Source organism: Balaenoptera ricei, chromosome 2, assembly GCF_028023285.1.
Source record: "Balaenoptera ricei isolate mBalRic1 chromosome 2, mBalRic1.hap2, whole genome shotgun sequence".
Classification (NCBI taxonomy): Eukaryota; Metazoa; Chordata; class Mammalia; order Artiodactyla; family Balaenopteridae; genus Balaenoptera; species Balaenoptera ricei.
This window is the reverse complement of record NC_082640.1, coordinates 120,431,299-120,456,866: the sequence shown is the minus strand read 5'-3', so window position 1 is coordinate 120,456,866 and position 25,568 is coordinate 120,431,299. Positions and strand designations below refer to the sequence as shown.

Sequence of the window (25,568 nt, the reverse complement as noted above, 5' to 3'; positions counted from 1 at the left end):
TTGGGACTTCCCTGGCAGTCCAGTGGTTAAGACTCCACACTTCCACTGCAGGGGGTGCAGGTTCAACCCCTGGTCAGGGAACTAAGATCCTGCATGCTGTGTGGTGTGGCCAAAAAAAAAAAAAAAAATATATATATATATATATATATATATATATATATATAGAATTGAATTACTGTAGAAGTGAACATTCATGTACAAATGAGGCTAATTCTCTGTTATAAAGTTAATTCTTAAATTACACTTAACATATATCATTCTTATAATAAAAAAAAATCCTGCACAGGAGGAAATTAAATGCAAAAAAAACCCAAAAACAAACAGACAAAAAAAAAAAAGCTTTTTTTTTTAAAGTTACTAAATCTTTCAGTGCTTCAGTTTCTTCACCTTAATATAGGGATAATAATAAAACGGCTGTAAAGGCTAAGTGAGAAATATGTATAAAGCATTTGGAGTTCTGTGAATATTAGCAAATACTGCTCTAAATTTTTTCCCACATGACATGTCTTCTGAGCCTACAATTTCAATACTTATTTTTCCATAGTTGTGAAATTTACAAACTATATGCTATCACTAAAATCCCTCTACTAACCTACACAGAATTATATTGTCATCTTTTAATTTTTAACTTTTTCAGCTTAATAAGATACAATGTGTTAAAACTGTTACACACCCTGAACATACACAGTTTCAGACTGTAAGGATACTTACTGTTCTGCACCTAGAATTGCAGATACAGAGACAAAGAAGATGGGAGCTCTCAGTCTAGTGCTATTTTGTTTGCAACTAAACTGCACTGAGGAAGAAGCACTCTACTGGGGGAAGTCTAGGAAAGTATGTGAAACCCACTGGATAAAATTTTAAGGAGAAATAAAAAAGGTCAATGGCTAAGTATGCATAAACATGATAGAGAATAGATTTGGAGAATTGTGGTAGTATGACAGAACATCACAGGTTGGAAAAAAATGGTGGAATATTATGAAGCTGATTCTTAAAAACAGAGGTTGGAACCAGATTGAGAAGGGCTTTGTAAAAAAAAAAAAAGAAAAGAAAAAAGAAAAAGCTAAGAAATTTGAAATATATATGGTAGACAATGGGAAGCCATCAGAGATTTTTATAGAGCAACATTTGGAAGGAGAGATTGCAGACAGGGGCAGGAAGCATTACAATCAATCAATCAGTAAGAGTTATAAATTTTCTAACTAAATCTAATTTTTGACCCCAGTTAAACATTTTACTAGTTGTGTGAGAACAAATTACAGAACCTCTCTTAGCCTCAGTTTTCTTATGTGAAAATTCCAGTACATATCTCAGTGTTATTTGCGAAGATTAATGAGATAATGTATGTAAATACTGCACAATGCTTAGTTACCCAATATAATAGGAGATATATGTATCATTTACTATGTGCCACACACTATTCTAAGATTTTAATACGTACTGATTCATTTGATTCTCCCAACAGCCCTACAAGATAGGTATTGTTATTATCTCCACTATAGTTGAGGGAATCGGAAGCACTGAAAGGTTAAGCAGCTTCCTCAGGGTCAGGCAACTACCAAGTCGTGGAGATGAAATTCAAATGCAAGCAATCTGGGTCCAGTTTCATGCCCTTAACCAACATATTACAATGCCTCTCTAAGAAAGATCAAGTCAGTGTTTTAAAAATTCTGGTCAAGTTTTCTAACCTTCAAGTTAAATTTACAGAACCCCATCCTCCAGACCTATGGGATCAGAATCTCTGAGATCGGAAATACAGGAATCAGCACTTGACAAACCCTTCAAGGTAATGTGTACACAATAAAAGTTGAAACTCACTGATTTAGGTAGATAGAGCAAAAATCCAAAGAAAAGAGTCCAGGTAAGGAAAAGGAACAGATTAAAATGTAGAGACTAACCTTTTTTGGAAATTACCATTTGCTGGTAGCTTATATGAAATAAACAGAACCTTAAGGTTTGAATAAGCAAAACTTAACAAAGTATAGCTTATATCTTTGCTGCAGTCCTACACAAAATGTTTAAATTTTAACGATAACTACTGAATATTTAAATTTATTTTTCCTGGCTAATAACGAAACAAAAGTTCATTACCAGGGATGGGAGAGTAGGAGTAGCCAGCATGGATGAAGGAACGTTTATTCTGAATATTATTAAATCCTACTTTTTAAAAGAAATTTATATGGTAAGATACCCTGGTGTTAAAACCTTAAAAGAAGCATAAAATATCTGATCCTATAAAGCAACAAAATTACTCTGACAGTTTTCAATAAGGCAAGATATAAAATTTCTACACACTTAAATGCTCACTTATAGTTTACATGTAGGATACACATTTAAATTATTCCAGAAACCATGACTTTGTTAGAAGGTTAGAGTTTGATATCTGAGGTAGTTAGTCATTAAAAATAAATAAAACAAAAAACCGAAAAAGAGAAAACCCGAAGCTGGAAACATTAGCAGAGTACTTTCAAAATGACTCCCCAATAACCCAGTTGGCCAATGAATGAAGGGGGTGAAAAGGCAGGTCTGTGGAACTAAACCTCATCCCTATTGTTAGCAAACTAAGACCCCTGTGAATCACCGCTGTTACAACATAGCCAGTTTAAATGAGCAAGAGTCTCGGATTTTTGCGTTACGTGAAAAACGTCAACCGTGAAAGAAAAATATCCGTGTTTTGAACACAAAGGATACTCAGATTTCAGTTTAAATCCCCACCAGGCATTTCAAAGGCTGTCAATTACCTGCGGTCCAGAGTAATAAAGACTACTCCTCTTCGGAGGTACTCGGATTCCCCCAGAGGATCTCTTCATTCTAAACCTGCCCCCAACCTTCCATCTTTAATAAAGAAAGATTCTTTTGCTTACGGTAAAGCTTTCGCAATAACTACTGTTGAAGCTTCAGCGTTCGAGACGAATTGGCGGAAATACTGAACTGCGATTACCAGAAAGTCAGAGATTAAACAAGGTTTAATCTCGGGGGTGGTCTGGCTTCTGAATCCTCAGTACTCTATAGAGTTGGCCTGTGTGCGCCAACCGTCTGCCCCGACTTCCCAAAGTCCCCACGTCCGGCCCCACCACCCGACACCCCCAAAGGCACTCCGAGGCCCCCGCTATACTGTCCCGCCTCCTGACCCCCTGTGCCATCCGAGGGTTCCGCTTCTCCCCCTGAAATACTCAGTTCCTTGCCGTTCGCCATCCACTCACCGAGGCGCGCTGGGCAGAAGTTCCAGAGCGGCCGTGTCACTTTTCCCTTCTCGCGCTGCGCCACACGCCATCCGGGAGCTGCCCCATCCAACGGCCCACACAATTCAAATTCGTCCACTTCCGCCTGCAACCCGGAAGGAGGGCTCAGCTCCGCCCCTCAAAGGCGGGGCCCGCGGCGACGCGGGAGTTGTGGAAGGGCGAGGCGCCCACCGCTGTTATTCCGCGGAGTGCCGTCTCTGCTCGGTCCTTTTCCGTTCAGTTTCTTTTGTCTCTCTCCCTACTTAGGTCCAGAGAGAAGTGCGGGAGCGGGGTTGGTGTTGCTGCCGGGTGGCTCGTGAGAGGATCCTCTTGTTTCTGAAGTGGATCGAGACATGCTGAATTTTCTTCACTTCCAGGAAAGGAGAGAATAAAAGCACTAACCGAGTCCGGACGTTTTTACCCCTCTGCCGTCTCTTAAGCACGAGCTACAGCCGGAAGGAAGAAACGAACCCTCCGCATACTTAGTACGGGGTTTCTTTGGGTCTCCTGAGACCTGTCGCGGCACAGTCAGGGCTTTTAACCTCTTTCCCTCCCCTGTTTGAGGGAGACAAAAAGCCAAGTGCGCCAATCACCTTATTCCAGCAACAGACTGAAAATGGAGTGGTCGGAAAGGTTCCTGGTCCCAAATAACATTTTTGAGGATAAGTGTTAGAAAGCGACAAATTTTTTTTCCCCCTCTTACAGACCATTTTACAAGATTACTATGTGGTTGTCCTATGAGATTCTTGGGACAACAGTGTCATTTTCCTTTGCCAAGGACCGCGAATGTATCCTTGATCCGAAAAGTGTACAGAAAGGAAAGGAAGGACAGACAACATGTTGTTAGGCAAAAACAAACAAACAAAAAAACCCTCTAACTCTGATCTTGACGTTACCACCAGATCATCCTCACATCTAAGAGCATCGATTGACCTAAACTGATCAGTTCAAACCAAACCATAACAGAACATCTTCAGACTCTATCAAACTGAAATTTGAAAGATTCACTAGATTTCTGGGAATTTATTTTATAGATAATCTGACATAAGGGTGTGTAAAGCTATTAAGTGATGTACTGTTTTTAACAGTGGAAAGTAGAAAATAACTTACGTGTTTACCAATAAGGAAATGATTAAATACTGTAAGTTATGATAATTTAGTAGCTGATATACTGACACTGTGCAGGCACTAAAAATAATGATGTAGATCAGTAGGTACTCAATTGAAAATCAGCTTCAGAAAGACTATATATATATATATATATATATATATATATAGCATCCTTTTAAAGTATGTGTATGTGTATGGCATACAAAATTTGGATACATAAACTGTAAAATGTTACCCCATTGGTGAATGGGGACGGGAAGAAACTTTTGCTCTATAACCAGCTGAATTTTTTAAATAAGCATGTTTTACTCTTGCAATTTTAATTGCTTTTAAAAGAAGATTGCTAGAAATTGAGTATATTCTAGATGAAGAATCAGGTTTAATAAATGGGGAAATGTATAATGTTTGAATAATCTGTGTCCATTCATTCATTCATCAATTCATTCAGCAGTTACATAGTAATGGTTTGACCACACATTTTGTCATTCATGATATGCTGTATTACTTAATGTCCCACATTTTTAATACTGCCCCATTAAATATATTGCTGTTTCAAGTTCCTTGAAGGCAGAAACTATGTCATATATTTTCCTATATTTTTCATAATTCTTGGCACCTTCCCACCATTAAGTTCCATCCTTCACAGGAATTAAATTCTCAAGTTAATCTGCAAGCAAAAGTTAAATGTACTCAGGGAATTCCCTGGTGGTCCACTAGGTAAGACTGGGTGCTTTCACTGCCATGGCCAGGGTTCAATCCCTGGTCGGGGAACTAACATCCTGCAAGCTGCACAGTGCAGCCAAAAAAAAAAAAGTTAAATGTACTCAAAGTGCCCTTGAAAAACTCCCCAAACAATCATAAAAATATGTATAGTATATATAGATAGAATATATAGATACATTATTTTTTTATTTTATTTTATTTTATTTTTGGCTGTGTTGGGTCTTTGTTGCTGCGTGCGGGCTTTCCTCTGGTTGCAGCAAGCGGGGGCTACTCTTCGTTGCGGTGCATGGGCTTCTCATGCGGTGGCTTCTCTTGTTGCGGAGCACGGGCTCTAGGCGCGCAGGCTTCAGTAGTTGTGGCACACGGGCTCAGTAGTTGTGGCTCACGGGCTCTAGAGCGCAGGCTCAGTAGTTGTGGCGCACGGGTTCAGTTGCTCCGCAGCATGTGGGATCTTCCCAGCCCAGGGCTCGAACCCGTGTCCCCTGCCTTGGCAGGTGGATTCTTAACCACTGCGCCACCAGGGAAGCCCTAGATATATGATTTTTTAAATATGACTATATAAGCAGGTTTTGTTTTGTTTTTTTAATGTTTGTCCTCTGAGTTTTTCTTTTTTTAGTCAGTCCTTCTTTAGGACCCTTAATGAATTCTTCAGTTTTTTCCACCAAAATGTTGACAAAGTTATCATCACCCAGCAGCCCTGCCATCAGTCAGTCCAATGAGATTAATTTTTCCTCAGCAATAGAGAGCGCCTTAAAGTCACTGACATATTTTTCTTGTAGGACTGGTCAGGCTTAATGTATAAATTGCCTAGGGCTAGTGTTTATTGAATGGAATATCAAGGTATTTGCATATTTAAACTGTTATTCCCTTTTTTACCAAGAGTGAGTGCAGGTGAATTTGAATACAATCAGTATTCAAGTAATGTTACAGTATTTCATGAACAAAGAAGATCTGCAATAAATACCCACTGACTATTTCAAGGAGCCTGAGTAAATCCAGACTTAAGAACTTTTTAAAGAAAATATTCACTACAGGACATATTTAAATCTAACAAATATGGCCATTGGACTGGACATTCTGATAGCTAATAATTTTTTTTAATTAACTGAAATATATTGATGTGAATATTGCACTTAATAACAGCTGCAAAAACTGAAAAAAAAAAGAACAAAGAATTTTATGTAGTTTCTGATAACCCTTCAGGAGTCTGAGCTAGCTGAGAACTGAATTCATAGAAAATCTGAATCATAGCTAATGGAACTTTCTCTCTTCCCTGCCTTTCTCCTTCTATTCACTCCTTAGGCAGCAGAAAACGAAACAAAAGCACTCCTGGGACCAGTGGTCCTCAGCTCACACACAAGAGCCAATACAAAATACTTTGGCAGAAGCACTCCTGGACCCTACTTTGAAAGGTTCTTACTACAACCAACTGAGTTACAATAACAATAAAATGGCTAGAAATATATTTTAAAGAAAAGTATAGGACCTGATGTTTTAAAAAATATAATTGGTGAACATAACTAATTTCAGTATTTGTAAATGGAGAATGAGTATTTAAGAATCGTTAAGACATTTAAAAAAGAAGATTAGCAAAAGCTGGGAGTAGAAAATTTATATTACTAAATAGAAAAACTTACCACAAAGCTACTATAATCAAAGAGTGATAGTGAAAAAAAATTCAAATGCAGAGAGAATCAGAAAAATTCAGTTGTACGCTGATACAAAGGTGACATTTCAGTTTAGTGGGAAAAGGATGTTTTTGTTCATAAATTAACAACAAATGGCAATAACTGGCTATACGGAAGATACAGAGTTAGGCCTCCACCTTGCACCATAGGCCAAAATAAATTCTAGAAGGATTATAGATTGAAATATAAAAAATACAATTAAAATGAAATGGGAGAAAAATTAGAAGAATAACTATGACTTTAGGTTAGAAGGGACTTCTTACAGAAGAAAGGAAACTTAGAAGCCATAAAATGAAAGATGTGTATATGCCACCCCAAAATATGCCACTTTGGCATAAAGATTATTTTGAGCTGAAGACAATTGAGAAAAAGCAGACACAGGAAGAACTCTCTGCCCCCCTGTCTAACCAGAAGCAGGGCATAAATTTCCCTTTGTGAAGCTGTCCCCCTCCTTCACACCCCTTATCACTGTGATGGAGATGACACTCAGATGGGTCTGCATAAAAAAGCCCTACTAAATAACCCTTGTCTACCATTAGTTTCTCCCACATATTTACCTTCCCACAATTTACCACTCCCAGAAGCCCAAATCCTTCCTCTTTTGTCTAGTCACTCCACAATTTATTACCCTTTGTTAAAATGGTATATAAGCACTCAAGCCCAACCACTTTTTTGGGTTTTCACTCTTCTGTGGACCCCCTGTGTCTGTAAAATTACAAAGAAAAATTTTATAACTTTTCTCCTGTTAATTTGTCAGTTTAATTTGCAGAACTCCAAGTAATGAACATAAGAAGGTAAAGGTAAAAAATTTTCCTCCCCTATAAAGACATAGAACTATGTTAAAGTTTAAAGTATTTCTTTGGCAAGACTCACCATAAAACATCAAAAGATAAATGAGAGATCATGAGAAAATATTTATAGTACATACAATACAAGGTTAACAACTCTAATGTGAACAATTTTTATTGATTTTTTTCAAAAAGTAATGAAAATAATCAAAAGAAACAAACAAGTAATCACTGAAGAGGAAATGAGAAAGGACAATAAACAAAAAAATACTCAACCTCACTACCACACAACCTAAAAACTAATTTTCCTTTCTTGGATTGGCAAAAATTTTTTAAATTTACAACATCCAATACCAGGAGGGTGTAGTAGTAAAATATACATACTCGTATACTGGGAGCATGCACTGCTACAACTCTTTTGGAAACGAACTCTTTGACCAAGTCTTCTCAACTTTGGGGTTCTCCTATAGAAATAAACATACTAGTGCTTTTGAAGCACTTCTAATTAAAAACAACTGTCTATCAGGAGGGAGGTGATTGAATAAGTTAGGGTACATCCCTACTATTAAGGAGACTTCACAAAGCTCTGTGGCTTTGCCCCCTAAACTGCTGCCTCCAAAGTTAGGGCTGTTGAACCCCCAAAGACATACAAATGAAAATGAAGAATGGTACTATTTAATTAGAAAAGTAACAATATTCTGCTATACAATAATGCTGATAGGCCTGGCCCTGCACCATGGCACTAATTCTTACATTACCACTCACCTAGAATCAATTCACATTGTTGGACTAAACTGTCCTTTACAGCAACCCATTCCTCCCCTGGTTAGCCCTACTGAAGTTCTGCTAACCCTTTTTGTCTTTCACATGGGGCAGATTTTCTTGATCCTCATCTCCTACCCACACTTGAAACAAATACTTGACCCATATTTTTGGCAGATCCTAGTCTCATCTGCTTACCTGCTTACCAGGATAGGTCCCTGAATGTGTGTCTACCTTGAGGATAAATTTCTAGCTTTTTGCCCTTAAAGCACTCCTTATCAATTCCTGTCAACATTCTGTCTAGCACCCAACGTCACCTCATCTATCTGCTCCCCTAACTAGTGATCATCCCTGAGATCTTGGAACAAAACTTTTATTATATTAATTTTCCTGCTACTCAGAACCCTAGCAGAGGCACACAATGAGAAATACACTTTTAAAAGGGAGCATTCAAAAAAGTCTAATTAGCGGCCTAGTCAGGTTCTTATGTTACTTGACCTAGAAATGGAGCGTGGGTGTGTGTTGGGAAGGAGGAGGGGGCCAGGGAGGGGGCTGTTGGTAGATGTTGAGGAAGTGAGCAAACATGTAAAAACACTTTTATGTTTCCCACTTTGGCTTTTACACATCTTTCTTCAATATCTTTTATTATATCATTATAGACTTAAGTCTAATGTCAACATACTGCCTTACAAAAAAGTACTTCTTTTGGAGGCTATGCAAGGGGAGCAACAAATAGCTTCCCTACTCCCTCCTACTTCTGTCCCTTACATGCCAGTTTTTCTCTGTTCCACTTACTAGTCTACCATGTGCAATGGTGCTAAAACAACTAAAAGACAGGGGTAAAAACAATAGGTAGGCAAGGTGACTGTTCTCCTTTCAGGAACTCTAGAATAGAGTCCGTCTAGTCTCTCCTCAGCAATTCTTTAGACCATCACTGCCCAATACAAGTGTTAGCCACGTATATAGTTTGCAATTTTCTAGTAGTCATATTTTAAAAAATCGAAAGAAATAGGTGAAATTAATTGAAGTAATATATTTTATTTAACCCAATATGTCTATAATGTTATCATTTTAACATGCAATCAGTGAAATAGATTATTGAGACATTTTACATTTTTTTGTACTAAGTCTTGAAATTGGTATATGTTTTACATTACAGCCCATCTCAATTTGTACTAGCCACATTTCAAGTGTTCATTAGCCACACATGGGTAATGGCTACCATACTGGCCAGCACAGTTTAAAATATGTCACAGTTTTTCCCTTCTAAGAATACAGGCTAACATGGGACTCTGTTCCCAAAATTCTATTTCACCAACTTCTAACAAACATTTGAAAGCATGAAATAGAAGTAATTATCTTTCCCCCAGCTTTAATTATTCCTACTCTACCATGATCTTGTCACTGCTTCCATATTTACCTCAGATTTGTATTTTTCACTTCCTCCTTTAATGAATTTTTTTCTTACCCTCTCTATTCTCACTCTCCTTGTCTATTCCTAAAGCTTTCTTCTCTATTTCTCAGCAAAGTATTTGAATACTTTGGAATATATTTAACATCTATAATTATGGCATTAGTGCTACAGAGTTTCCATCCCATGGTTGCAAAACAAATTAGTTGATTTAATTGATCACCTCGTGTACAGGTCATAATGAGAATACTGTACAAAATAAGCATATGACCATTATTAGTGTATGGCTCCATGATCAGGAAGTGTTTGTCAAGCATGTTCTATGCTATCAGCAGTGTTAATAAATTTGTGAATGGAGCTTTCACAGTGTATTCTAAAATGTTCCTTATATTAGTTTGCCTGACCAGTCTTTTTACATCAATTTTGAACTTGAATCAAAATAGATTTTAGGAAACGTGGGTTGTTGTTTCCTGCCAAACAGAATTCTTTTTCTCAATGTCCCATTCACATGAATGTTTTGATCTAAATTTTTAATCTAACCCTGGTTCAGTGTCTTTTAAATCAAACACACCACCTCCTGGCAGCAGGAAGCACCACCCAAAACATCAATTTCAGGTCTCTTGTTTCAGGGTTGTTTGGATAATAAGCAGGTTTATTAACAGCAGTGTTTGGAATGATACCGTTCCTGCTGGGTAACTACATGATTTTTAGCAAAAAGGGCTCAAAGATTGCCTGTAGCCAATATGAAACACGGTGTTCCAATATAGGTCTAAGGTATGATATGTTTATGTTAACTTTCCTCCTCTCCACGTTGGTGTTTCAAACAAATGATTGTCCGGATTGCTTTTCTTAATTGCTGTCTTTCGGCTTGAAGTGTTTGCACAGAAATCAGAGCCTCTTTCCAGTTAAGAGTAACTCCAAAGGTAGGCATACACATTGGTAATGCCACCCAGAAAAAAATCAAGTCATGAACAACATGTTTGAAGAGAATCTTAAAAATTCTTGGATACAATTGCTGGCAATCAAAACTGTTTTCAGTTTATTTTGTGTACTTTGATTTTTTAATCCCTGACAGAATACTCCAGGAAAATGACCTCTCAAGTGTGTCGATAAAGTGATTCAGTTATAATGAGCCCGATTCTCACCAGCATATCTTGACGAAGGTGGAAAAAGACCAAATTCTCACAAAAGTCCAGGACATAGAATTACCATTTAGGAAGCAGGCAATTGCTTAAAGTTTGGCTTAGACCTTTATGGCTGTTCTTTAGGGAAAATTCTTCAAGGACACCAGAGTACAATGTTAAGAGCCTGGACTTTAGATCTAGACAGGCTGGGATTTAAATGCTAGCACTATTACCTGCAAGCTAAGTATGAAGAACCCAACCCGACCCTCTGAGCATCACTATTGGTTAAAAAAAATGTAAATCATAATAACTACCTCACAGGTTTGTTGTGAACTTTATTCTTTTAATTTTTATTGAAATACAGTTGATTTACAATATTGTGTTAGTTTCAGGTGTACAGCACAGTGATTCAGTTATACGTACATATACACACACACATATATATATTCCTTTTCAGATTCTTTTCCCTTACAGGTTATTACAAAATAGTGAGTATAACTCCCTGTGCTATACAGTAGGTCCTTACTGGTTATCGATTCTATATATAGTAGTGTGTATATTTTAATCCCAAACTTCTAATTTATCCCTCCCCCCCTTTCCCCTTTGGTAACTGTAAATTTGTATTCTATGTCTGTCAGTCTGTTTCTGTTTTGTAAATAAGTTTATTTGTGTAGTATTTTAGATTCCACATATAAGCTATATCATATGATATTTGTCTTTGTCTGACTTACTTCACTTAGTGTGATAATCTCTAGTTCCATCCATGTTGCTGCAAATGGCATTATTTCATTCTTTTTTATGAGCAATGTTGTGAACTGGAAATGAGAGAATATTTTTAATGATAATTATGATTAGGCAAACCATACAGTCAACATCCCCTTCCTTCTCCTCTTGGTGGCATGTGGCATTCCATGTCCAGTTCCTTTCGGCTGGTGGTCCACTTTAGAGTCACCCAGGACTCTCCTCCCAAGTGGATCTTAGCCTCACTCCTTTCTTCTTCCCTTCAGTGCCTACAATAAATTCCTCAGTGACTCATTCTCTACTTTCCACCTTTGCAGCTAACCTGAAAATGTTAACCACGTTCATATACAGAGCTAATAATAGATTAGCTTTAACAAGCTATATCTGCAGCTCAAGTAGATAGTGAGAATTTGGGGGAGTCAGATGTTATGATCGCTACATCCTCTTCTTTTCACTAACTTCAGTTTGCAACGCTAGTATCTCAGAAGTGGCTTGTGTCTTCTTTGATATTTGTACAGTAACAGATATTAAATTTCAGTATGTGGACAGCGATCATAAATGGCAATCAGATTTCTTGTAAATGTAAACTAACAAAAGGAAATTGGAAAAGGGAAAGGGAACTAACATTTGTTCAATACTTTCTGTATTCCAAACACTGTGCTAAAACTATCCAAAAGTTGATTTACTTAATCCTGACTAATATAATAGGTGATGAAACCAGGATTTAATTTGACTAAGTAATTTGCCCAAGGCCACAGTAGGCAGAACTGATATTTTAATTCCAGCTTGTTTGTATATAAAGCCTGCTCTTTTTCCTTCACAATATTTTAATTCATACATCCTGAGTAGTTCTGTTTTAGTTTTTTGAGGAACCTCCATACAGTTTCCATAGGGGTTGAAACAGTTTACATTCCCACCAACAGTGTAAGAGGTTTCCCTTTTCTACATATCCTCGCCAACATTTATTATTTGTGGTCTTTTTGATGACAGCCATTCTGACAGATGTGAGGTGACATTTTGTGGTTTTGATTGAACTTCTCTGATGATAGAGATGTTGTGCATCATTGCGTGTGCCTATTGGCCATTTGTATGTCCTCTTTGTCTATTTAGGTCTTCTGCCCATTTTTAAATCAGGTTGTTTAATTTTTTATATTGAGTTGTATGAACTGTTTATATATTTTGGATATTAACCCTTTATTGGTCATATCATTTGCAAATATTTTCTCCCATTGAGTAGGTTGTCTTTTCATTTGTTTCCTTTGTTGAGCAAAAGCTTTTATGTTTAATTAGGTCCCATTTGTTTATTTTTGTTTTTGTTTCCTTTGCCTTAGGAGACAGACCCAAAAATGTTGCTACGATTTATGTCAGAGTGTTCTGCCTGTATTTTCTTCCAGGAATTTTATGGTTTCCTGTCTTACATTTAGGTCTTTAATCCATTTTGAGTTTATATTTGCAAATGGTGTGAGAAAATGTTCTAATCTCATTCTTTTACATGTAGCTGTCCAGTTTTCCCAGTGCCACTTATTGAAGGGACTATATTTCCCCACTCTATATTCTTGCTTTCTTTGTTGTGGATTAACTGACCATAAGCATGTGGGTTTATTTCTGGGCTCTCTATTCTGTTCCACTGGTCTATGTGTCTGTTTTGGTGTCAGTACCATACTGTTTTGATTACTGTAGTTTTGTAGTCTAGTTTGAAGTCAGGAAGCAAGATGCCTCCAGTTCTGTTCTTCTTTCTCAAGATTGTTTTGGCTATTCAGGGTCTTTTGTTTCCATAGAAATTTTAGAATTATTTGTTCTACTTCTGTGAAAAATGCCATTGGTATTTTGATAAGGATTACACTGAATCTGTAGATTGCCTTGGATTCTAAAGTACCCTAATATTATTGTGTTACTGTCAATTTCTCCCTTTATGTCTGTTAATATTTGCTTTGTGCATTTAGGTGCTCCTATGTTGGGTGCATATATATTTACAATTGTTACATCTTCTTCTTGTATTGATCCCTTGATCATTATGTAATGCCCTTCTTTGTCTCGTTACAGTCTTTGTTTTAAAGTCTGTTTTGTCTGTATAAATATTGCTACTGTGGCTTTCTTTTTGTTTCCATTTTCATGGAAAACCTTATTCCATCCCCTCACTTTCAGTCTGTGTGTGTATTTAGATCTGAAGTGAGTTTCTTGTAGGCAGCATGTATATAGATCTTGTTTTTGTATCCATTCAGCCACTCTGTGCTTTTGATTGGAGCATTAATCCATTTACAATTAAAGTAATTATTGATAGGTATAAACTTATTGTCATTTTGTTAATTGTTTTTGTAGCCCTTTTTTGTTCCTTTCTTCTTCTTTTGTCCTCTTCCCTCGTGATTTCATGACTATCTTTAGTGTTATGTTTGGATTCCTTTCTCTTTTTTGTGCTTGTATCTATTGCAGATTTTTGGTTTGTGGTTACCATGAGGTATATAAATAGCAATCTATATATAGGTAAAAGCATTATTAATATTAGTACAGAGAAGATTTCAGTACCAGGTTAGAGCAATTCTTAAAATGTGGTCCATGAGATCAAACCATTTACATAATAATGCTAAGATTTTTTGCTTTTTTTCACTTGAGTTCTGTCATAAGTGTACAGTTGAGTTTTCTGGAGGCTACCTGTGGTGTAATATTGTGACAGATTGAATGCAATAACTGATATAATGATCTAATTATTTTTATTAAGTCATACATTAATGCATAAATATAAAACAATGCCATGCTTCTTACTAAATTATTTTTGTTCTGGAAAATAAAAATATTTATGTTAACATGTAATGGGTTTACTACTATTATTAAATGAATTAAATATCCATTTTTAAATTTCTAATATGGTAAATGTCATTAGATGTAAACCACATAAACAAAAAACTTTTGGGGCCCCCAGTTTTTAAAAGCAAAAAGAAATCCAAAATGTTTGAAAGCTGAAGAATTACATAATATCTAAAGCATAATTTCTAGGCTTTCGATTTTTAGGGCCAATAAACACAAGCTAAAAAGAAGCAGTAAGTCTTTCCCAAATTTTGAGAACCAACACTCCTTATTTTTCCAAGTGTTATGAGTTTCCTAGCGCTGTGGCTCACAAAGTACCATACACTGAGTGGCTCAGATAACAGAAATTTATTGTCTTACAGTTCTGGTAGCTAGAAATCTGAAATCAAGGTGTTGCCAGAGTTGGTTTCTTCTGAGGGCTGTGAGGAAGAATCTTTTCTATGACTATACCCCTTTTTCTGGTGATTTGCTGGCTATCTTTGCATTCCTTGGTTTGTGGAAGCACCTCTGCTTTCATCTTCAAATGGCATTCTCCCTGTGTGCTTGTTTGTGTCCAAATTTCCCCTTTTTATAAGGACACTTGGTATGTTGGATCTGGCCCCACACGAATGAACTCATTTTAATTTGATTACCTCTGTAAAGATCCTAGCTCCAAATGAAGTCACATTCTGAGGTATGGGGAGTTAGGACTCCAACACATCATTTTGGGGGGCATATGATTCGACCCATAACACCAAGTAAGAACATTAAGAAACTTCTTCCGTCATTATCAGGGGCATTTTTTAAACAAAATATAGGGTATTTTACCATCAAAAAAGTTGTAAAGAAATAAGAAGACCGCACTTCGATAGGCTTATCATTTAGCAAAAATTCAATTTGGTGAAATCATATTTCATAAGAGAATTAGGTTTTAAATTTAGCACAGAAGGTTAAGATTAAGCATAGTAAACATTATTCTAAAAAATTCCCATTAATTCCCAAGTACAGTAATATGAATATATAAATGAATAATGTATACAGTAGTCAGCTCCCCTATTTGCTGGGCCTATTCTAGGCATTGTAGATTCAGAATTAACAAGCAAGGCAAGGCCTCTACTGTCATGGATACATAATAGTGAAAGAGAAAGACTATGCTCAAACTGTTGAAAGGCTCGCCTCAAATATTGCGAAACAACTTGTTGATAGGACAAAACTGGATTTACTTTTACCATAGTAAGGGACAGCACAACCTTGACTGAGTCTTCATTCCATCTCCACAGGAAGACAGCAAGAGGTTTTAGAGATGTGTTAAAGGAGGTCTTTCAGACTTCCCTGGTGGTCCAGCAGTTAAGACTCCATGCTCCCAACGCAGGGGCCCCAGGTTTGATACCTGGTCAGGGAACTAGATTCCACATGCTGCAACTAAAAGATCCCGCACGCCGCAAGGAAGATCCCGCATGTTGCAACTGAGACCTGGCACAACTAACTAACTAACTAAATAAATAAATATTAAAACAAAAAAAAAGGAGGTCTTTTAATGGCGGTGAGGAGACTTGGTTAAGATTCGGTAAGGATCATAATGTAACAGTTTAAGACCGGTGGATAAAGCAAGGCGACGATGTTGAAGCAAGGGTTTCAAATAGATTTGGTGGGTTAATAGTTATTTGATGCTATCTATTGAAAATTTGAAGAGTTTGATTTCATTTAGATGGATTTTTCTGGAAAGTTTCTGAAACAAAATTAAAGTCATTTGTAATATTTTTCTTCCTGGGCAAGAGATTCCTGAAATTGTAAAATCAAGTTGAAGAAGACAGTGGAAAAGTTAAGTTATATTAGTGAAGTCATATTAATGTAGACAGACAGTAAGCTGGGTAGATGGTTCCTGTTCTCAATATCCCCCCCTTGTGGTCATTTTCAGTCTAAGCTGAAGGGTAGAGCATTCACATTTGGGGACGTATCAGTCCACACTTTCCACTCTATTTGAGGTGTCATGCATGCAAATTAGGTTTCTGGTGTGGTTTTGGTTTTTCAACCTCCATAAATACCTGGGTTCCCTGTTGTTTTTGTTTTGTTTTAGCATGATTAGTTACTGAATCATGTGATGACACATTGGCTATGCAGCATCATTTAATACACTGCAGACAACACATATGAACTCTACATCATGGATAAACACATGATCAGTGCTTGAAGTCCACTTCTCATCAAGAATCAAAAGTGCCACAGTTAACCCAGGAGACTAGATCTCATCCCTAATGTGAAGATATCACAGATTTGTTTGTTTACTTTCTTGATCATTTTTGTAATATTAAAGATTCAACAGATATCTGTAAGCATGTAAGCACAACATTCTTCCCTTAAAACAGCACTTGTTTCCCCTTGAGAGGCCAATATCATATCTGTGTGGCTCTATTCTGAAGTACCGCCTGTCCAATTTTATGAACTTCTAAAGTGAGGAGTTCAATAGTCCAGATGGCATTGTCTAACACTTTCACTATTCTCCAACTCATAGCATGTAAAATCCTCCCAACTTTCTGGTCTTTTTTAAAGCACAGATTCAAGAGAATTGAGGTGAAAAGAGAGCAGTCCAGAATTCCTCTTGATTAGATAGGGTTTGGATCTCAAATTAAGCCCCAGTTTTTCTCTTCATTTAATTGTTATCTAAAGATTTCCTTTTCCAAGAGGCAGTATTGATGTCTAAAATGAACCCCAAATGATGTCTGACATCATTTTACCAAGGTACAATGTCTGCCCATTTATTAGGTAAAAGCCCGTAGGCTTCTGTACCACAAACCCTATACCAGTCATTGAGAGCCACTTGATGATCTGTTTTCCGGCAAAATACCCAGAGGAGCTGTCAACTACTGTGGTAACATTTTGGCATCACTCATGGTCTGGTACCAAGCAATGCTATTTGTAGTGCTAAGATGCTGAGATAGATCTAAAGCAAAAAAGAGGTAGTATGCTCCTTGCTCCTTAAAGCTCTTTGAAGTTCTTTTTCTGTAAACAATTGACTACAAAAGCTAACTCGTATGAAAGCACCCCAATTATTGTTTCAGCAAAGATACAAAACTCCATTCCTATCGTAGGGACAGTATGATGGGGGATTTTAGATTTATGGCTGTCTGGCCTATTATGTTGTTTACCATGTAAATATTCACATAATGATTGAGTCCAGTTGCCCAGGAAACCAACTGATTCATTACAATAAACTGGTGCCAAGGAAAGCTGAGTGTCTCGCAAAGGAAAATGTATACAAACCGAAGAGTCAGGAAGATTGTATACTTTAGTCAATTCACGAGTAAATTGCAGCCAGGTGTTAGATTCATACCAAGTGACTAAAAGCACAAAAACTAATATTAAGAAGAAGGGCTTTAAAGAAAAATAAAAGGCATTTAGATAGAAAAGAAAGAAGTAAAACTTTGTTTACAGATGACATGATTGACATGATTGCCTAAAGTTCTGAAGGCATCTATAAACAAGCAACTAGAGCTAATACATGAATTTAACAAGATCTTTGCATATAAGATCAGTACACAAAAATGAACTGTATTTTTATATACTAGCAACGAATAAATAGAAATTAAAACTTATAAAATTACCTAGGTTAGGCAATGATTTCTTAGATTCAACATCAAAGCACAGGTGATAGAAGAAAAATTTGATAAACTGAACTTCATCATTATTAAGAACATTTGCACTTCAAAGAACACCACAAGAAAGGTAAAAGGCAAGCCCACGAACTAGAAGAAAATATTTATGAATCATATAATTTGATAAGGGACTTGTATCCAGAATATATTAAGAACTTATAACTCAACAATAAAAAGACAAAAAACCCAACTAAAAGACGGACAAAAGATTTGAACAAACAGTTCTCCAAAGAAGATACACAAATGGCCAATAAGCTCATGAAAGAATGCTCAATATCATCAGGCAGTAGGGAAATGTTGATTGAAACCTCAAAAGATACCACAAGAAATATAGCCACTAGAATAGTGATAATCAAACAAACAAATAGAAAATAACAAGTGTTGGCAAAGATGTGGAGAAATGAGAACTCTCATGCATTGCTGGTGGGAATGTAAAATGGTGCAACTTTTTGGAAAAGAGTTTGGCAGTTTCCTACAGCGTTAAACAGAGTTACTGACAATTCTACTTCTAGGAATTTCTGTAAGAGAAGTGAGATTATATGCTCACATAGAAACTTTTACACAAATGTTCATAGCAGTATTATTCATAATAGCTAAAAGGTAAAAACAATACAAATGTCCATCAGCTGGTGAATGGATAAACAAAATTTAGTATATCCACACAAAGAATACTATTTAGCAATTAAAAGGAATGAAGCACTGATACATGCTGCAACATGGATGAGACTCAAAGACATTATCTTTAACGAAAGAAGGTAGATACAAAAGATCACATACTATATGAATCCATTTATATGAAATGTCCAGAATAGGCCAATCTATAGAGACAGAAAGTGATTAGTGGTTGCCTAAGGCTGTCACGAGGAGAGGGAGATTGACTGGGCACAAGGTTTCTTTCTGGAGTGACCAAAATATCCTAAAATTAGATTGTGATGATGATTTTTGTACAAGTCTATAAATATAACTGCTACTGCATTATAGATCTAGCAAGGGTGAATTTTATGGTATGTAAATTATATTTCAATAAAGCCACTTTACAAATATTGTTTGTAACTTTTATCTTTTTGGATAAGAGTTTCCTGAAAAAATAAACCATGTCAATGAAGATGGAGGAATAAAGTTTTGTTAGTGAAGACGGCAGAATAGTAAAGTCATATTTATGTAGACGGTAAGTTATGGCTGTATATGGTTTCAATTTTTAAAACCAATAGTTATCTTTTAAAATCACAAACGCATTAGATAGTTAAAACAGCAGTGCAAGAATTAAAATATAGTATGTGATAGAGAATGAATGGTAGTTAGTGTGGATTAAGCAGTCAGAGAAGACTTTTATGAAAAGGTGATATTAAACCAGAGATACAAATGATAAAGAAGAGCCAGCCTTGTGAATATGGAGGTGGAGGTGGGTGGGAGAATGGGAAAAGCATTCCGGCAAAGCTAGTGCAAGTGGGGGTCTATTTGTTAGTCAATATGTCTCTAAAACCCTAAATCAACTCTTCGAAATCCACTCATCTCTCCAGACAGCAGAACAATGCATTTCTCTACTTTGTCAGTGCTCAGCAAACTCTTGAATTTATCAGTCTTTTTTCTTTTTATTTTAACTTTTAAAATTATCTTTATTTTTAAAAGTAATTCACATGCTGTAAAATTTACTCATGTTAGGTAAACAGTGTAATGACAGTATATTTACAGATTTGCTCAAAAATCACTATAGTCCATTTTTTAAGACATTATGATTACCTGAAAAGAAACCTTCTAAATAAAGTGACGCCTCTTTATGCTCTCCTTCTATTTCTTTCCCTCTCTCTCTCATTAACCAAAGGTTGGTAAAAACTCTCTCACTCTTCTGCATTGGCCCACTGACCGGTAGTTAGGAACCACTATTGTACAGCATCTTCCAACACTAAGATTTTATGATTCTCTGACCTATCCATTCTTTCCGTGTGCTTTTCTTTCTTTCTTGAACTTTCCAACTTGTTCTCTATCTAGTTGACAGTGTTATCTTTATTACCTTGGGGGAAAACTAAAACTGTTATAGCAGAAATTAATGCAAGTTTTATTATTTTTAAGACTTCAGCTAAGTCTCTTAAGAATAAAATATTAGGGTCCTGAAAGGATAGACATACATAATTAGTGCCAAATCAAAGATAAGAGACTAAAGTATATACAGATATACTTGATCCCTTCCAAGGCCCCTTGCCACCTCCTCAGGACACCTACTTCTGCCCTGAGACTTTGTTGAGGATCCAATTTAATGCACTGAATGAACACTTACCTCTTGTTAACAAAACACCAGTGAGCTCCTTCCTGTATTGTAAGATGGGTCCTTTACCTCCTAGAGTTCCTCTGGGTGTGATGGTATAGCTGGAGAAGCCCTGGTGGAATCAGAGGGAGTCAGAATGGTTAGGAAACTACCCCTGATTCTAATTCATTTAGTAAATATTTATACCAGGCATTCCAGACTCTTACTGTGCTATGACTTTATGACAGTGAAAATTTAGGTGAACAATACACTGTAAAGAATTACAATTTGGCAGATTTTGCAATAAATACACATGAAATTTATTGCTTATAACATTCTGGAATAAAAGATTCAGTATGTTTCTATCTATTCAAGTAAATTAATGTCAGTAGCCCTTGTCAATGTTTTTAAACTGAAAGTAAGCTCTTTAAAAACTATTAAACATTCCACTAAATAAATTCCATACTTCCTCATCTGCTTTTTGAAAATAGTAAAATCAGCAGGAGGAAAGTCCTTGCTAGCATTTATTCAGGTTCCCTCCTGCTTTCCTCCTCTTGCCTCCAATCAACCCATGCTAACACTTGCTAGCGTTTTGTTTGCAAAAAGAAGATGTAAGTAAAAATTTTCATTGTAGAAGAAATAATAGGCCTATTCCAATAAAAATTCTGATCAGAAGCCAAATACTACACATGGTGTTTTTCAAGGCTCCTAATTTTTTTTTCTTTGAATATCTGCTCCCATATATTTATTTATTATTATTATTATTATTATTTTAACATCTTTATTGGAGTACAATTGCTTTACAATGGTGTGTTAGTTTCTGCTGTATAACAAAGTGAATCAGCTATACATATACATACATCCCCATATCTCCTCCCTCTTGCGTCTAAGGTTCCTAATATTTTTTTACTAAAAAAAACTTTTAATACAGCAGGTTCTTATTAGTCATCAATTTTATACACATCAGTGTATACATGTCAATCCCAATCGCCCAATTCATCACACCCCCACCCCCACCCCACCCCCGCCGCTTTCCCCCTTGGTATCCATACGTTTGTTCTCTACATCTGTGTCTCAGTTACTGCCCTGCACACCGGTTCATCTGTACTGATTTTCTAGGTTCCACATATATGCGTTAATATACGAAATTTGTTTTTCTCTTTCTGACTTACTTCACTCTGTATGACAGTCTCTAGATCCATCCACGTCTCAAAAAATGACGCAATTTCATTCCTTTATATGGCTGAGTAATATTCCATTGTATATATGTACCACATCTTCTTTATCCATATGTCTGTCGATGGGCATTTAGGTTGCTTCCATGAGCTGGCTATTGTAAATAGTGCTGCAATGAACATTGGGGTGCATGTGTCTTTTCGAATTATAGTTTTCTCTGGGTATATGCCCAGTAGTGGGATTGCTGGATCATATGGTAATTCTATTTTTAGTTTTTTAAGGAACCTCCATACTGTTCTCCATAGTGGCTGTATCAATTTACATTCCCACCAACAGGGCAAGAGGGTTCCCTTTTCTCCACACCCTCTCCAGCATTTGTTGTTTGTACATTTCCTGAGGATGCCCATTCTAAGTGGTATGAGGTGATACCTCATTGTAGTTTTGATTTGCATTTCTCTAATAATTAGTGATGTTGAGCAGCTTTTCATGTGTTTCTTGGTCATCTGTATGTCTTCTTTGGAGAAATGTCTATTTAGGTCTTCTGCCCATTTTTGGACTGGGTTTTTTGTTTTTTTAATATTGAGCTGCATGAGCTGTTTATATATTTGGAGATTAATCCTTTGTCCATTGATTCGTTTGCAAATACTTTCTCCCGTTCTGAGGGTTGTCTTTTCGTCTTGTTTATGGTTTCCTTTGCTGTGGAAAAGCTTTGAAGTTTCATTAGGTCCCATTTATTTATTTTTGTTTTTATTTCCATTACTCGAGGAGGTGGATCAAAAAAGATCTTGCTGGGCTTCCCTGGTGGCGCAGTGGTTGAGAGTCTGCCTGCCAATGCAGGGGACACGGGTTCGAGCCCTGGTCTGGGAAGATTCCACATGCTGCGGAGCAACAAAGCCCGTGAACCACAACTACTGAGCCTGCGCGTCTGGAGCCTGTGCTCTGCAACAAGAGAGGCCGCGACAGTGAGAGGCCCATGCACCACGATGAAGAGTGGCCCCCGCTCACCACAACTAGAGAAAGCCCATACACAGAAACGAAGACCCAACACAGCCAAAAATAAATAAATAAATTAATAAATTAAAAAAAAAAGATCTTGCTGTGATTTATGTCAAAGAGTATTCTTCTTCTTTCTATGTTTTCCTCTAAGAGTTTTATAGTGTTCAATCTTACATTTAGGTCTCTAATCCATTTTGAGTTTATTTTTGTGTATGGTGTTAGGGAGTGTTCTAATTTCATTCTTTTACATGTAGCTGTCCAGTTTTCCCAGCACCACTTATTGAAGAGACTGTCTTTTCTCCATCGTATATCCTTGTCTCCTTTGACATAGATTAGTTGACCATAGGTGCGTGGGTTTATCTCTGGGCTTTCTATCTTGTTCCATTGATCTATGTTTCTGTTTTTTGTGCCAGTGCCATATTGTCTTGATTACTGTAGCTTTGTAGTATAGTCTGAAGTCAGGGAGTCTGATTCCTCCAGCTCCATTTTTTTCCCTCAAGACTGCTTTGGCTATTCGGGGTCTTTTGTGTTTCCATACAAATTTTAAGATTTTTTGTTCTAGCTCCGTAAAAAATGCCATTGGTAATTTGATAGGGATTTCATTGAATCTGTAGATTGCTTTGGGTAGTATAGTATAGTATAGTCATTTTCACAATATTGATTCTTCCAATCCAAGAACATGGTATATCTCTCCATCTGTTTGTGTCGTCTTTTATTTCTTTCATCAGTGTCTTATAGTTTTCTGCATACAGGTCTTTTGTCTCCCTAGGTAGGTTTATTCCTAGGTATTTTATTCTTTTTGTTGCAATGGTAAATGGGAGTGTTTCCTTAATTTCTCTTTCAGAATGTTCATCATTAGTGTATAGGAATGCAAGAGATTTCTGTGCATTAATTTTGTATCCTGCAACTTTACCAAATTCATTATCTCTAGTAGTTTTCTGGTGGCATCTTTAGGATTCTCTATGTATAGTATCATGTCATCTGCAAACAGTGACAGTTTTACTTCTTCTTTTCCAATTTGTATTCCTTTTAGTTCTTTTTCTTCTCTGATTGCCCTGGCTAGGACTCCCAAAACTATGTTGAATAATGGTGGTGAGAGTGGACATCCTTGTCTTGTCCCTGATCTTAGAGGAAATGCTCTCAGTTTTTCACCATTGAGAATGATGTTTGCTGTGGGTTTGTTGTATACGGCCTTTATTATGTTGAGGTAGGTTCCCTCTATGCCCACTTTCTGGAAAATTTTTATCATAAATGGGTGTTGAATTTTGTCAAAAGCTTTTTCTGCATCTGTTGAGAGAATCACATGGGTTTTATTCTTCAATTTGTTAATATGGTGTATCACACATTGATTGATTTGTGTATGTTGAAGAATCCTTGCATCCCTGGGCTAAATCCCACTTGATCATGGTGTATGATCCTTTTAATGTGTTGTTGGATTCTGTTTGCTAGTATTTTCTTGAGGATTTTTGCGTCTATATTCATCAGTGATACTGGTCTGTAATTTTCTTTTTTTGTGGTATCTTTGTCTGGTTTTGATATCAGGGTAATGATGGCCTCGTAGAATGAGTTTGGGAGTGTTCCTTCCTCTGCAGTTTTTTGGAAGAGTTTGAGAAGGATAGGTGTTAGCTCTTCTCTAAATGTTTGACAGAATTCCCCTGTGACCATCTGGTCCTGGACTTCTGTTTGTTGGAAGATTTTTAATCACAGTTTCAATTTCATTACTTGTGATTGGTCTGTTCATATTTTCTATTTCTTCCTGCTTAGGTCTTGGTAGGTTATACCTTTGTAAGAATTTGTCCATTTCTTTCAGGTTGTCCATTTTATTGGCATAGAGTTCCTTGTAGCAGTCTCTTACGATGCTTTGTATTGCTGCGGTGTCCGTTGTAACTTCTCCTTTTTCATTTCTAATTTTATTTATTTGAGTCCTGTCCCTCTTTTTCTTGATGAGTCTGGCTAAAGGTTTATCAATTTTGTTTATCTTCTCAAAGAACCAGCTTTTAATTTTATTGACCTTTGATATTGTTTTCTTTGTTTCTATTCCATTTATTTCTGCTTTGATCTTTATGATTTCTTTCCTTCTGCTAACTTTGGGTTTTGTTTGTTCTTCTTTCTCTAGTTCCTTTAGGTGTAAGGTAAGATTGTTTATTTGAGATTTTTCTTGTTTCTTGAGGTAGGCTTGTATAGATATAAATGTCCCTCTTAGAACTGCTTTTGCTGCATCCCATAGGTTTTGGATCGTCGTGTTTTCATTGTCATTTGTCTCTAGGTATTTTTTGATTCCTTCTTTGATTTCTTCAGTGATCACTTGGTTATTTAGTAACGTATTATTTAGGCTCCATGTGTTTGTGTTTTTTACGTTTTTTTCCCTGTAATTGATTTCTAATCTCATAGTGTTGTGGTCAGAAAAGATGCTTGATATGATTTCAATTTTCTTAAATTTACTGAGGCTTGATTTGTGACCCAAGATGTGATCTATCTTGGAGAATGTTCCATGTGCACTTGAGAAGAAAGTGTAATCTTCTGTTTTTGGATGGAATGTCCTACAAATATCAATTAAATCTATCTGGTCTATTGTGTCATTTAAAGCTTGTGTTTCCTTATTAATTTTCTGTTTGGATGATCTGTCCATTGGTGTAAGTGAGGTGTTAAAGTCCCCCACTATTATTGTGTCACTGTCGATTTCCTGTTTTATAGCTGTTAGCAGTTGCCTTATGTATTGAGGTGCTCCTATGTTGTGTGCATATGTATTTATAATTGTTATATCTTCTTCTTGGATTGATCCCTTGATCATTATGTAGTGTCCTTCCTTGTCTCTTGTAACATTCTTTATTTTAAAGTCTATTTTATCTGATATGAGTATTGCTACTCCAGCTTTCTTTTGATTTCCATTTGCATGGAATATCTTTTTCCATCCCCTTTCAGTCTATTATGTGTCCCTAGGTCTGAAGTGGGTCTCTTGTAGATAGCATATATATATGGGTCTTGTTTTTGTATCCATTCAGCAAGCCTGTGTCTTTTGGTTGGAGCATTTAATCCATTCACATTTAAGGTAATGATCGATAGTTATGTTACTATTACCATTTTCTTAGTTGTCTTGGGTTTGTTTTTGTAGGTCCTTTTCTTCTCTTGTGTTTCCCACTTAGAGAAGTTCC

At 36.5% G+C, this 25,568-nt stretch overlaps 1 protein-coding gene across 5 annotated transcripts in view; it reads right to left on the bottom strand.

The window, feature by feature from the left end:
- G2E3 (G2/M-phase specific E3 ubiquitin protein ligase) overlaps window positions 1-20,305 on the bottom strand; it is a 74,845-nt gene extending 54,540 nt beyond the window's left edge. For 2 of the 5 annotated variants that reach the window (XM_059915655.1, XM_059915654.1), the window contains exon 1: window positions 3,204-3,294. In XM_059915655.1, the coding sequence (XP_059771638.1) occupies window positions 3,204-3,274 (71 nt within the window). In that variant the 5' untranslated portion in view covers window positions 3,275-3,294. Of the gene's footprint in view, window positions 1-3,203; window positions 3,295-20,277 lie in introns of those variants that run through there. The other 3 variants (XM_059915657.1, XM_059915656.1, XM_059915660.1) reach the window with 3 other exon arrangements.
- Between the last annotated feature and the right edge of the window lie 5,263 nt (window positions 20,306-25,568).